This window comes from Lates calcarifer, linkage group LG20, assembly GCF_001640805.2.
Source record: "Lates calcarifer isolate ASB-BC8 linkage group LG20, TLL_Latcal_v3, whole genome shotgun sequence".
NCBI lineage: Eukaryota > Metazoa > Chordata > Actinopteri > Centropomidae > Lates > Lates calcarifer.
The window spans coordinates 11938010-11952596 of NC_066852.1; the positions used below are offsets into that span (position 1 = coordinate 11938010).

Sequence of the window (14587 nt, forward strand, 5' to 3'; positions counted from 1 at the left end):
GGGGAAGGTCCAGCATAAGAAACGTAATGTCAAACAGTGACAAAGACAGTGGGGTAAATGCAACTTAAAATCCACTTTCATGCCTTTAATGTGACATCCCTGATCTGGTTTCAGCTTTTATGATATAATATTGGTTATATTTGCTGTCCTTTGTGAAACGTATTGAGTTTTGAAAAGTGTTCTACAAATGATGAGATATGGGGAAAAATTCGTTAAAATTAATTGCAGCATAATTGTATATTCATAATTGTATATTCCATTCGAAAGAGGCGCTCGGTGTATACTTGCGTACTGCTAAATAATAATGTTTAGAATATATCTGAATTTTTCGAATATGAATATTTCGCCAGGGATACTTTCTTCTTTATGGCAAATTTACAACGTTACAGAGAGTACCTGAACGCGGCATTTTTTCCATCCGGGTCACTGAGATTTTCCACTAGCTAGCTATCGACTCTGCAGCCCGCTGTGGTGTGTGTGACTCTCACAAATAAAAACAAAGTTTATGCTGAACCCGGGTGTGTTCGGGTGCATTAAATACATTTGTGTTTTTTCCTTTTGGAGTCATAAAGGTGACGGAGGGACAGGGGGAAATATGTTTACAAAATAGAGTTTAGTTAACGTATTACAAGTTAATTGTTGTAGCTAACATTGAGCTAACTTACTTTACCAGACTGAACTGTAGCAGCTTAGCTACATGTACTTAGCATTCAGTAGATGTATAAAGCTGGATAAAACCAAAGCTTACTAACTCTGAAGAGAAGTCACACGAGGTGAGTGTATGTTGCACTTATGCATTTTCTGTTTGTTTGTTTTTTTGTTTTTTTTTATCATACAACGCTAGCCTGTGAGCTAGCTAACTTTGGCGAATGTAAGTAGCATTTCATTGCAGCACAGCTAATGTTAACGTTATCAGGGTTATCTGTTAGAAATCCTCAGGTCAAAATTTGCAGTGAACAAGTTTATTATCTCAGCAGTCCTTTAATTGAGAAGAAAGAAGAAAACTTAGTTGCTGAACATACAACTAACATGCAATACATTACAGTTTTAGTTACGATGACATTTGCGAGTAAGCAGCAAATTTGGGAAGAGGTAGGGGGTGATATTTCGATGGCCTGTATAGGTGTTTGATCCCCCATCCAGTGACTGTAGTGACGAACAGAGTGAGTGAAAAACACCCGCTTTAAATCAAGAATATTATTATTACATTATTTTACACCTCTTCAAAAAGAGAAATAACTGGGCATTTCTAGGTACAACATCACAGCACACCAATTTCAGTGGTGGAAGTCATACATGATTTTCTAAATACATACTCATGCAGTTCAGACAGTAAGTAAAAAAACTTGAATAAATGTAGTATCCATTATTTTATTTCAGGTTGAATATGCACAGAACAGATAAAGTCTGGACTGTACATGCCAAAATCTAAAGTTGTTTTGTACAATATGCAGAAGACAACTTGCATATAATATTGCAATCTTAAGTTTTCTGAACATAGATTTAAACCTTAATTTTGCCAAGTCATTTGATGCATAGACAGGAGTAACTTGTTGTCTGTGATGAAATTCAGTATCGATGCATCACTTGTGCCTGATCATTCAGGGATTACAGTGATGTCTCACTAATGTTGCAAGTCACTCAGGTTAAGGAGATGAACCAAATGCCTATACTGTCAATGTCATGTCTCATGACTTTTCAGGATGTCAGACTCAGACAGTGATGAGGATCAGGATCGCCCTTTCTCTATAACTGGCTTCCTCTTTGGAAACATCAATGAAGATGGACAGCTAGAGGATGACAGCGTTTTGGACAATGTAGGTGTACTTTTCTACTGCAACATTTTTAAGAAGTGTTTATTTTGTGTAGCATTTAAACTAAGATTATAATTTTTGATGTAATGTTCTGCTGTGTTTTTATCCTTACACCAGGAGTCCAAAAAGCATCTGGCTGGTCTGGGTACTCTGGGTCTAGGCTCCCTCATCACAGAGATTACTGCTAATGAGGATGATGATCAAGAAGAAAACAGAGACTCTGGTAGTGTGGATGCAGAGGGTGAGGGTGAATATATATGAAGGAGTTTTGCATTAACGTAGCCAGGAACATAATGGGGTGACACTTTTGATATTTTGCCTCATCCAGGTTGGGTGAAAAGCACTGAAGATGCAGTGGATTATTCTGACATCAGTGAGGTTGCTGAGGATGAGACAAAGAAGTACCGTCAGGCCATGGGGTCTTTGCAGCCCAGCAGGAAAACAGGTGATCCCCTTATAGCTCCCAAGAATCAAATTTATTTCAGTTTTTTCTTGTTTAAACTAAATTTTTTTCCTTTGAAGAAGTATACATTTTGTATTAAAAATTAAAATTCAAAAATGTATAGATTTTACAAATGTCACACTCTTTTTTACTTTCTGTTTACTCTTTTATTTATGTATAAATTTGAACCTTTCAATATTCCTTAATCCTAGATGACGAGGATGACTATGATGCCGACTGTGAGGATATTGATTCTAAGCTTATGCCTCCTCCACCGCCACCAAGTCTTCCTACATCTGCTAAGAAAGACGAACCCTCCTCTCAGAGCACAAGTGGTAAGGACATTTTAACTCATAATTAGTCCCTGGGGAGGAGGTTGTGTTCAGCTTACCCTCTTCCACAGAGATTTGAGCTGTTTACAGAGCTGGAACTGTGCAGTCTGTAAGGAAGTGGATTTACTAAGAGTATGAGGGTCCATGTTACTGTTACTGTCAGTTTAGATTGGCTCTAAAGAACAGATAAGACACTTGATTATGAAGTCAGTGTAATAGCAATTCAGGCTAGGTTTTAGTACTTTAGATCACAAATATCTGATGATGAAGTTTGATTGTCTCTGCTACTGCTGTGATCTGTTACTATCATTCGTTTTAGTTGGAGAAGAGGGTGATGGCATCATCCTTCCCTCCATTATTGCGCCATCCTCCACGGGTGATAAGGTTGACTTCAGCAGCTCCTCAGACTCTGAGTCAGAAACTGACCGTCCTCAGGGCTCCGGGGCTGGTAGATCCCCAGACAGGCTCAACCTCCCTCTTGCTGGCATCATGCAGAAGGATGCTGCCAAAGCACTGCCAAGTGTCACAGAGCTCTTCCCAGAGTTTAGACCAGGAAAGGTAAAGCCTCTTCACTGATCTGAACTTAATCATTAGGCATACTTGAGGTTTATTTTATCATCATCATTTTAAAATCAAGGCATACACTGACACCCTGTCTTGACTGTACTACTAGGTACTTAGGTTCTTAAGGCTGTTTGGGCCTGGAAAGAGCATGCCATCAGTTTGGAGGAGTGCCCGCAGGAAGAAGAAGCGGAAGCACCGGGACCCTCAGCCTGGGACCCCTCCTCCAGAGGGAGAGTCTGCAGAGCAAAATCAGGAGAAGAAGTCTGGATGGATTTATGAGTATGCAGCACCTCCACCCCCAGAGCAGTGTCTCTCTGATGATGAGGTAAATCTTCATGTGAGACAGGATACAGCAGGCTCTCATAATGTCACCTGATAATAGTCTGACACTATATAACTGTGTTATCTAGATAACCATGATGGCTCCAGTGGAATCGAAGTTCTCACAGACGTGTGGTGATGGGGACAAGGAAACAGAGACTCGACCTAAAGTGGCAGAATGGAGATATGGTCCAGCTCAGCTCTGGTATGACATGCTAGGCATACCTGAGGACGGAAGCAATTTCAACTACGGGTTCAAGCTAAAAGAGAATCAGTCCAGTGAGCCTCAGGAGCAGGATGCACCTAAAGAAATAACAGAGACTGCTCAAGAGGTACATAGACATGGACATCTGCAGCAATGCCACAGTGAAGTTATACTGATTGTTACTGATATTATGTATAATCTATCTCCAGTTTCAGAGGCAGGACGACGACGACATCGAACATAACAACAATGATGAAACTGATAATGATGATTCTGAAGATAGAGATAAAGACAGAGCAGCCCTTGAGAATGAGCTCTTCCTAATGGTCACTCAGCTGCAATGGGAGGATGATATTATCTGGAATGGAGAGGATGTAAAACACAAGGGCACAAAGACTCAGCGAGCCAGCCTGGCAGGATGGCTGCCCTCTAGCATGACCCGTAATGCCAATGCTTATAATGCTCAGCAGGGTAAGATGCTAGGAAAAAATACACAAATAATTCTAAAATAGCTAGTGTACACTGATAATTTATGGTGATAATATTTTTGTTGTATCTCACAGGTCTGACAAGAAGTAATTCGCAGTTGGTGCCACCTACGCCTCCACCCATGCCCAAGGCTTCTTCAATCTCTGGCTCCAAGCGGGAAAAAAACAGCCATGATAATCAAGGTGTTTATTTTTGGGTCACAATACAAATTATATATTGACCAGACCTTTTAATCTCAAGCTAGCTTCTAATTTTCTGTGTTCATTTGTTTTTGTTCCTTCACAGCCTCTCAGGAAGAAGACTGTCCCTGGTTCTCCATTTTTCCCATTGACAATGAGGAGTTGGTGTACGGACGCTGGGAAGACAACATTATCTGGGACGACCAGGAGATGGATCACTTACTCATACCACCTGTTCTTACACTGGATCCCAATGATGAGAATATCATTCTCGGTATATTCAAAAAATCATCTCATTAGGCTTTATGTTCACCTGTGTTCTGCTTTATTTAAGATTACCATCTTACAGCGTGTTACCCTCAGCTTATTTTTAGTCTGCTTATTTTGACCCAACTGTCTCTTGCAGAGATTCCTGATGAAAAGGAGGAAACAACATCCCACTCCCCATCAAAAGAAAATAAGAAGGAAACTGCAATCAAAAAGAGCCGCATCCTGCTGGGGAAGACTGGGGTGATAAAAGATGAGCCACAGCAGGTATGCCGTCTCATCAGGGCAGGGGAAGGAACATGGTTCATTATGAGAAATGGCAGATAAAAAACTGTCCTTATTCAATCGAGATGTTAGTCATTTGAAACAGGAAATGGTACAGTATTTCTCTAATAAGGAAGATCAAGGTGACATAATGAGTTGTATGGTAGATGAATGGTAGTTAAACATATCAGTTAAACAGAGATGTTTTGAATGACATTACATTCAGTTGGAAATATCCTTCCTCTCAACTCAGAACATGTCCCAGCCTGAAGTGAAGGACCCCTGGAACCTTTCCAATGATGAGTTCTACTATCCCAAACAACAGGGCCTGAGGGGGACTTTCGGTGGAAACATCATTCAGGTAAGCAGTGGCCCATGAAAATAAACATTGTGATGGAGTTCTGACAAATGTTTGTATAAATGTTACAGAGTAGACACAGAGCCTTAATCTGTGAACATGAAACCAGTTGAGGTGTAGAGTGTCTTGTAATTGATTAACTTTTGTGTCTTAAACAGCACTCCATCCCAGCACTGGAGCTGAGGCAACCCTTCTTCCCCACTCACATGGGGCCCATGAAGTTACGCCAGTTCCATCGACCAGCACTGAAGAAGTACTCATTCGGAGCACTGGCTCAGCCGGGCCCCCACGCTGTCCAGCCACTGCTCAAACACATTAAGAAGAAGGCCAAGGTGGAGCCTTGCTCAAAACAAGCATTATTACATCATACATTAAAATATACAGAACCTCTTTTTCCTCCGTTTTTGTATTAACGTCAGTATGGTTAAAAAATTTTTGTATAGATGAGAGAGCAGGAGCGGCAGGCATCAGGAGGAGGAGACATGTTCTTCATGCGAACACCACAGGACTTGACAGGCAAAGATGGAGATCTGATCCTGTCAGAGTACAGTGAAGAATACGCCCCTCTCATTATGCAAGTCGGCATGGCCACTAAGATCAAAAACTACTACAAAAGAGTAAGTCTAGTCTTTGTTTTAGACTCTCATGACATTGCATAGATCTTTAAAAATCATAAAATGCCACAAATAGCAACTCAAAAACCTGGAACCCTGAGCCAAATATATTGGTTTTGTTTACCAAGAAATCCAGACTTGTTTAAAAATAGGTGTGATTGTCACATTTATTTTATTCATATTTAATTCTGGTGTTAATTTCAGATCATCACATACAATTTAATGAAACTTGAAGATTCAAAATGTTCTACTTGTGACTTGTTTTGCTGTAAAGAGTTGTTAAACTATATCATGGCATTACTGTATTCTTCAGAAACCTGGAAAAGATCCTGGAGCACCCGACTGTAAATATGGAGAAACTGTGTACTGCCACACATCCCCTTTCCTCGGTTCTCTGCATCCTGGACAGCTGCTGCAGGTCAGCACCGTCACAGGCACAGATTCAGTATTAAGATCAGGTAGAGCATCACTGATCTGTTATCATGGAAAACTGTGAACTTTTTTCCTTTCTTGTAGGCGTTTGAAAACAACCTTTTCCGTGCTCCAATCTACCTGCACAAGATGCCAGAGACTGATTTTCTGGTTCTACGAACACGACACGGCTACTACATCAGAGAGATTGTGGACATTTTTGTGGTCGGTCAGGAGTGCCCCTTGTTTGAGGTTCCGGGGCCCAACTCCAAACGAGCCAATACCCACATCAGAGACTTTCTCCAGGTATTTTTAATGTACCAACCCCTCCCAGAAACCTGAGTTTTTGTTGATGCAAATGCTGAGCTGTCACGTCTGTATTCTGTAGGTGTTCATTTACCGCCTGTTCTGGAAGAGCAAGGATCGGCCCCGGAGAATCCGCATGGAGGATATAAAGAAAGCCTTTCCCTCACACTCAGAGAGCAGCATCAGGAAACGACTAAAGCTCTGTGCTGACTTCAAACGTACAGGTAGACCTTTTGTCATTCAATAATTCTGCACCCTGTGTGTTCACTACTCAGTGATCATCATGACTTGTTGGACTAACCTAACTCAGTTGTTTTGTATCAGGGAAAGTTGAGGTTATAAAGAGATACTGTGCTGTTTGAAGCTGCATGAGCTCAGCAGTTTTTATGCCTTGAATTGCCAGACAGGAATCTGGACAGGGAAAGAGCTTTTTACGCCTACTATGGATTTTATCCTAGAGGTAAGATGTAGTCTAAGGACAGTATGAGGTCACAGGGAACAATTACTATACTGGAAATAAGAACAAGAATTGTTTTTGCTTATTCTACTGCATTCTGTGATCAAGAGATGAGATTAAAAGAAAATTCCCTTATCCTCATGCCAGGGATGGACTCTAACTGGTGGGTGCTGAAGCCTGACTTCAGATTACCAACAGAAGAAGAGATCAGAGCCATGGTGTCTCCAGAGCAGTGTTGTGCTTACTATAGCATGTTGGTGGCAGAGCAGAGACTCAAGGTAACCATGTTTGCCTCCAGATAACTTGATTTCGATGGTTAACACAATTACGTTTTGTGTCCGAGGCTTCACCATAAGTTATTTTGCTTCTTCAGGATGCTGGATATGGTGAGAAATCCTTCTTTGCTCCAGAGGAGGAGAACGAAGAGGACTTTCAAATGAAGATTGATGATGAGGTATTGATCCAAGTGTGACTTGAGATAACAAATGCTTTTCAGACTTTCCGACACCACGCTGATCCTGTCTCACACATCCTAGGTGCGGACAGCTCCTTGGAACACAACAAGAGCCTTCATTTCTGCCATGAAGGGGAAATGCCTGTTGGAGGTTACAGGTGTGGCTGATCCTACAGGCTGTGGAGAGGGATTCTCCTACGTCAAAGTGCCCAACAAGCCCACTCAACAGAAGGTATGGCTCTATATATCAAAACTCTACCACTCTGTGTTCTGCTTTATGTATGTATAGAGGGTGAAAACTTTGATCCTCTGTGATTTTTCAGGATGACAAAGAGCCACAGCCTGTCAAGAAGACAGTGACAGGGACAGATGCTGACCTGAGGAGACTCTCACTGAAGAATGCCAAGCAGCTGCTGCGCAAGTTTGGTGTTCCAGAGGAAGAAGTGAGAACATGGCAGATATGCAGACACATGAAATTGATGTAGAAAGGTCTAATGAAAGAGACTGTCCCATAAAAAGAGTTTGGTGTCCATTCTCCCTTTGATATGTTTTTAGAGATTTATTTAAGTTGACAAATGTAAGAATAGCACGTGACTTTTTTCAACTCATCTTTCAGGCTTGTTTGAGTGATTGTGTGTTTGTATGTGTGTTAGATCAAGAAACTCTCTCGCTGGGAGGTGATTGACGTGGTGAGGACCATGTCCACCGAGCAGGCACGTTCGGGCGAGGGCCCCATGAGCAAGTTCGCCAGAGGCTCTCGTTTCTCTGTTGCTGAACACCAGGAGCGCTACAAGGAAGAGTGCCAGAGGATCTTTGACCTGCAGAACAAGTGAGACTCTTATTTAAGGCTGTATATATTATTAAAATAATGTCAGAGCACACTTGGGAGTCATTTTCCTTGTTGCATCTCCACTACAGGGTGTTAGAATCGACAGAGGTGCTCTCCACAGACACAGACAGCAGCTCAGCAGAGGACAGTGACTTTGAGGAGATGGGCAAGAACATTGAGAACATGCTGCAGAACAAGAAGACCAGCTCCCAGCTTTCCCGTGAGAGGGAGGAGCAGGAGAGGAAGGAGCTGCAGAGGATGCTGATGGGCGAGGAGAGTGACCGTGACAACAAGGGACGCAAGGAGCGGCGCAAAGGCTTATGTACTGCTCATAATAATTTCTCATTACACACTAAAGACATCTGTTAGCTCCGTAAAGTTAAAAAATTAAGTCTCTCACCATAAACTTTATTCCCTTTGGCTCTATAGCCAGTTCCTTGTCCACTAGCTCACACAAGGATGACGACACATCCTCCGTCACAAGCCTAAACTCCTCAGCCACAGGACGGAGACTCAAGATCTATCGCACCTTCAGGGATGAGGACGGTAAAGAGTATGTCCGGTGTGAGACAGTACGCAAGGCTGCAGTCATTGACGCCTACACCAGGATCAGAACCACCAAGGATGATGAATTCATGTAAGTCTTTCCAATTAAACTTAAACTCTTTACAGTAGTATTTGATCCTAGGGAGTAGCCCAATAGACTTTTTCATACACTTTTTCATTTCATACTTTACGTGCCAAGTCAAGCTAAGATCTTGTTGCTTGGTGCTAAGATGGTGTCAGTTAAAGTATTTTGTACCAACCAAGTCTGGTCCAGCCATGTCTAATTAATAGGATATAGCAGGTCAGTATAACACTGGATTCTCTAGAGCAGATTAATGGAGCTCATTAGGGAGAAAGCCAGAAGTCTTGTATTGTAGAAATACCACTTGATTAGGTCAATGCCATCATCACATATGGGTCATATTTGTGCCTGCAGACGAAAGTTTGCCCTCTTCGATGAGCAGCACAGAGAGGAGATGAGGAAGGAGCGCAGACGTATTCAGGAGCAGTTGAGGAGACTGAAGAGAAACCAAGAGAAGGACAAGATCAAGGGACCCCCAGAGAAGAAGGCCAAGAAGGTCAAAGAGAGACCAGACCTCAAGGTAAAAGTAAGCTTGCCAATTCAGTACTATACTTCTCTCACTTCTTTCACTTTTTCCTCACCAGCCAAATGCAAACCTTAGGCCATTTTGCTTTCTTTTGGTTTAGATATTATCTCAATATGTAGTATTGTTCTTTCAGTATTACCATCACATAGTACAAGTATTTGTCGTGTTCCTTAATGTTTGCCTCTTTTCCCTAGCTAAAGTGCGGCGCATGTGGAGCCATAGGGCACATGAGGACAAACAAGTTCTGCCCACTGTACTATCAGACCAACGCCCCACCTTCTAACCCAGTTGCCATGACGGAGGAGCAGGAGGAGGAGCTGGAAAAGACGGTCATCCACAACGACAACGAAGAACTGATCAAGGTGGAGGGTACCAAGATCGTACTGGGCAAACAGCTCATTGAGAGGTAGTGGATTGTTCTTGTTCTTTCTGTTGTCTTGTGCAGTGTTTTCTAAACTTGGGTCCATGGACAGCAAGAATCTATCACATGCAGTATCTGAGGGAAAGCCCCTTGTAGTTTGTAACCATTTTCTTCTTCTACAGTGCTGATGAGGTGCGCAGGAAGTCCTTAGTGCTGAAGTTCCCCAAGCAGCAGCTCCCACCAAAGAAGAAGAGACGCGTAGGCAGCGCTGTGCACTGTGACTATCTCAACGTAAGCAATAGCACTGCATGGCTTGATTTAACGCTTTCTGAACTCCAAGTCCCTTTAGCTGATCTTTTACACTGTTTCTGTTCACAGAAACCACACAAGGCCATCCACCGCAGACGCACTGACCCCATGGTGACCTTGTCCTCTGTGCTAGAGAGCATCATCAATGACATGCGGGATCATCCCAATGTAAGGAGCACATTCAATCACCCCAGCATTTTATTCTTTCCATACACTTCCCTTGTGCCTCCACAGTCTTATCGGCACTACTTTGACCTCTTTTACGCAGACATACCCATTCCACACACCAGTCAACGCCAAGGTTGTTAAGGACTACTATAAGATCATCACTCGGCCGATGGACCTGCAGACGCTGAGGGAGAATGTACGTAAGCGAATGTACCCATCGAGGGAGGAGTTCCGTGAAGCAGTGGAGGTTATTGTCAAAAACAGCGCCACCTACAACGGTAAAGTTATAGGAACGTGTTAGGCAACCTCTTAAGCTCAGAAAGTGACTCAACTCGTACTGTGGGTTCTTTTTAAGTCTGTCAGTGCGTTAAGATGGCTTTCTGTCTTTTCTCTACCAGGGGCAAAGCATCCGATAACACAGGTAGCACAGTCCATGCTAGACCTGTGCGATGCTAAACTGAAAGAGGTGAGTGTGAATGTAAATGTTTGTCTTATTTCACATCTTCACGTTCTTCTGTTTATTTCCACATTAACTCTGAAACGTCTGTGTATGTGTGTATGTGTCTAGAAGGAGGACAGGCTGGTGCGGCTGGAGAAAGCCATCAACCCTCTGCTGGATGATGACGATCAGGTGGCCTTCTCCTTCATACTGGACAACATTGTGACCCAGAAAATGATGGTGGTTCCCGATGTGAGTCACACCTTTTAAACATTTCCTTACAATAGCTGTCATTTTAGTTTTTTATGCAGGTCAGATACATCCAGTAAAAGAAATGATCTGCATCTCATTCTCAATCCCTCCCCTCTCTATAGTCATGGCCGTTCCATCATCCTGTCAACAAAAAGTTTGTACCCGATTATTACAAGGTGATTGTAAATCCCATGGATCTGGAGAGCATCCGTAAGGTGAGGATCAACCAAGGTGTCAAACTTCAAACAAATAACTTTTAATATCAGCAATACAAAGATTTAACAGAAAATTTCCTCTGTGTCCGTTTGTCAACAGAACATATCCAAACACAAATACCAGAACCGAGATGCTTTCCTTTCAGATGTCAGTCTCATTCACACCAACAGCATCAAGTACAATGGTAAATGTGTTAACATTACTGTTACCGCGACTTCTATAGTCTGTGTCTCCAAAGAACAGTGTGAATAACTATAATATAAATATATAAAAATGTTGTTACTGCATAATTAGTTTTGGTGTCTTTCACAGGTCCAGACAGTCCTTACACCAAGACAGCCCTGGAGATTGTCAATGTGTGCAAGCAGACCTTGGCAGAGGTATATTGAGTCTAGTTCTTAGTTTACTGTGTAGTTAATTACATTTGGCTGGTCTTTCACATATTATCACAACAGCTGCAAAGCAATGCTTCGAACAATGCAAAGGGGTTTTAAAAAATAAACCTTTATAATAAATTTATGTAATGTGCTGAATGAATGGACCCCTCTGTTTTCACCTGTGATCGGAGAAAATAGTTTAAGAATATATCTACAATATTAATATAGTGTAAATTTATACAACACAGAGGATTGTTACAGAAATTAAAATACAACAGCCAAATGTATAGTAGTAGTAGTAGTGTTATTATGGGCAGGGAAAAACACTAATCAGTGTTGTAATAATCGTCTGTTTTTGCATTCCAGTACGATGAGCATTTGACCCAGTTGGAGAAGGACATCTCAACTGCTAAAGAAGCTGCTCTGGATGCAGCAGACCTGGAGAGTCTGGACCCAATGACTCCTGGGCCTTACACACCACAGGTAGGAAAGCAGCCAGGACTCTGTTTTTATTTACTAGCTTGGCAAATGGTGGTTTCCTGGGTATCTTGCTACACTGACAAAGGACTTAAGGCCTCTAGCAGTTTATAATATGCCACATCAGGTAGTGATATGTAGGTATATAGGTATGTACAGTAGTCTCCTTGCCACACCTCGCACTGCTCCTCTTGCCTTTGTTTTTTTTCACTCGTTCTCTGCACTAAATCTCCTTTCTAGACTTTTCACGTTTCCTCTCTACAATCTAGTTTCTTCACTGTAGTGTCCTCTTTTCTCCCAACCTGTTCTTCTCCCTCGCTCCTGCCGTCATGTCCTGTCTCTCCCTTTGTGTGTACCGCTCTGTGTGGTGTTGGCCAGCCTGCTGATCTGTTTGACAGCGGGGCTTCAGGGAGTCTGCCCAGAGAGCCCAGCAGCCTTTTCTCTGAGGGACCTCTAGTGGTTGCTCCAGAGAAGAGAGGCGGGCAGGTATGGAGAGAGACAGAAATAAGGCTCGAAACCACACGCCACCTCTCCTCAGACTATCCTCAGAGCACCAGGCTTGTTTACATGCCTTGTTGTAGTTCATGTAAAATTTCTTACACTAGAGGATTACAGATAACATTAAAGAGTAAAGGAGAGTTGAGAGTTGTTATTTTGCCTCTGGCTTTTGTCGCCGCTCAGATTTTTATGATTCTGTTTCTCAGGGACGTCACATGAGAAGACCTGGGGAGGAAGAGTCAGATGTGGACATTGAAGGCTTTGAGGAGGAAGATGATGGCAAACCCAAGACTCCTGCTCCTGTAAGATACATTTATTGAAATATCATGCATTTCTTCTGAGGTCACCACTGATGCACATGAATGAAAATGCACCAACTTGCCACCAAGTACATTTACATATTTAGGAATGACATGAGTGTTTTAGCACAATTCTTTATTAACAAATTAAAGGAATGTATTCATTTAATTCAAACACTGTTGTTCTTTTATTGACTTTTATCTACATAATTATCTTGCTCGTGGTTTTCTTATTTCTATCTCAATTGTCTGACCTGTTTCTCCAGGCAGAGGACGCAGAGGGAGATCTGGAGGACGAAGATGACGAAGAGGAGATGTTGCTACCGCCTCGCCGAGGGGTGCACGACCACGAGGACGAAGAGGAGGAGGAAGACGACGAGGACGGGAGATCGAACCGCCCCGCCCAAGCCAGCGTGCTGTACCAGGACCTGCTCATGTCTGACGGCGAGGATGACGCCAGTGAAGAGGAAGGCGACAACCCTTTCTCCTGTAAGTCCCCCCGGAAGGGGGTCTTTTACAGCAGGAAATGGTCACAGCTTAAATACAGAAACACAACATCTTATGGATGGCAATGAGTAGTGGCATGACATATAAGCAAAGTAGTTTTTAGACAGTAAACAAGACCATGTGCCACCCTCCATGTTTGACATATGCCTTGATACGTTGTGCGTCTGCAGCCATTCACCTGTCGGAGAGTGGCAGCGACTCTGACAGAGAGATGGATGTGCGACCTCCACCTCCACGGAGAGCTCAAGAGACGGCACGCATGGGTATGGAGCAGGACGAGAGCATGATGTCATATGATGGGGATGGACCTGACGAGCCTCACATGGAGGACAGCAATGTCAGGTACAACAGACAACAATAAGATTTAAGTCTGTCAAAGTTTTACAAGCAAGTATCTTATTATCTTATTGTATTTTATCTTTGAACTTTCAGAGTAGATTTTTCTTACTGTTAATATGTTGGTGGATGCTTCATTTCTGAATCAGATTCTCAAAATGTTGTTGTCGCATGGATTGCTATACTTGAATCACATTGGTTGTGGTGATGCAGGTCTTAAACACGTCTTTCCGACTTCCCCTCTCCTCTCTATCAGTTACGGCAGCTACGAGGAGACAGAGAGCCGGAGTCAGATGCAGCCCTCTAGCATGGGAAACGGAGAAGAATACGGCATCAGCGAGGAGGAGGAGGAAGATGAAGAGGATGAAGCACGGAGGAGAGGCCCAGCTGTGCTCTCCCAGGTCCAACTCAGTGAGGATGAGGAGAGTGAAGAGTTCAGGTCTATTGGGGGAGACAGTGACATGGACTCTGACAACTAGTTAACTTTTTTTAATACATAGTATCAAGAAAACATTGTTTTAAAATCGAGAAATTGAGATTTCTCTGGTAAATATATTGTAAATTTCTCTTATTTTGTAAATTATGCTTTCTGTTTATAGCTTCCTTATGCTCTGTTGTAGCTTTAGCAGCACAGCACATTCAAAATTTCAATTTGCCTTTTATATGTTGGATGAAGATTGTGCACAATGATGTATCTTAACATTGAAGTGTGTGTAGGTTGTTTTGTACTGTTACAACTTGTTCACGTCACAAAAAGCTCAGCAACTCTGTTTCTACCCACTGCCAACTTTAAAATAGAATAAACATGCTGAAGATTAACAAACAGCTGTTTTTAAAACCGATAAACATCCTGTTGCAGTTAGAGACTATACCTTTTCTTCCTCCCCC

General features: G+C 42.5%; 1 protein-coding gene across 3 annotated transcripts; it reads left to right on the forward strand.

The window, feature by feature from the left end:
- Positions 1-428: 428 nt before the first annotated feature.
- On the forward strand, positions 429-14522 carry taf1 (TAF1 RNA polymerase II, TATA box binding protein (TBP)-associated factor). 3 transcript variants are annotated; one of them, XM_018691922.2, is made up of 41 exons: positions 429-773; positions 1703-1817; positions 1932-2055; positions 2143-2259; positions 2469-2591; positions 2908-3146; positions 3262-3477; positions 3563-3805; positions 3888-4149; positions 4242-4349; positions 4453-4620; positions 4753-4880; positions 5131-5238; positions 5394-5567; positions 5679-5852; positions 6163-6267; positions 6366-6566; positions 6649-6790; positions 7171-7301; positions 7397-7477; positions 7560-7709; positions 7801-7920; positions 8131-8306; positions 8396-8628; positions 8736-8943; positions 9289-9454; positions 9655-9866; positions 10004-10112; positions 10200-10298; positions 10399-10576; positions 10697-10764; positions 10867-10989; positions 11112-11204; positions 11305-11389; positions 11518-11585; positions 11949-12065; positions 12438-12545; positions 12764-12859; positions 13123-13345; positions 13534-13705; positions 13956-14522. In XM_018691922.2, exons 2-41 carry the CDS (start codon positions 1704-1706, stop codon positions 14176-14178), a joined length of 5985 nt encoding a protein of 1994 aa, XP_018547438.1. In that variant the 5' UTR covers positions 429-773; position 1703; the 3' UTR covers positions 14179-14522. The 3 variants fall into 3 exon arrangements, with proteins under 3 accessions (XP_018547438.1, XP_018547439.1, XP_018547440.1); XM_018691923.2 differs by lacking the exon at positions 12438-12545 and having other exon boundaries at positions 9289-9460; XM_018691924.2 differs by lacking the exon at positions 12438-12545.
- The last annotated feature ends 65 nt before the right edge of the window (positions 14523-14587 follow it).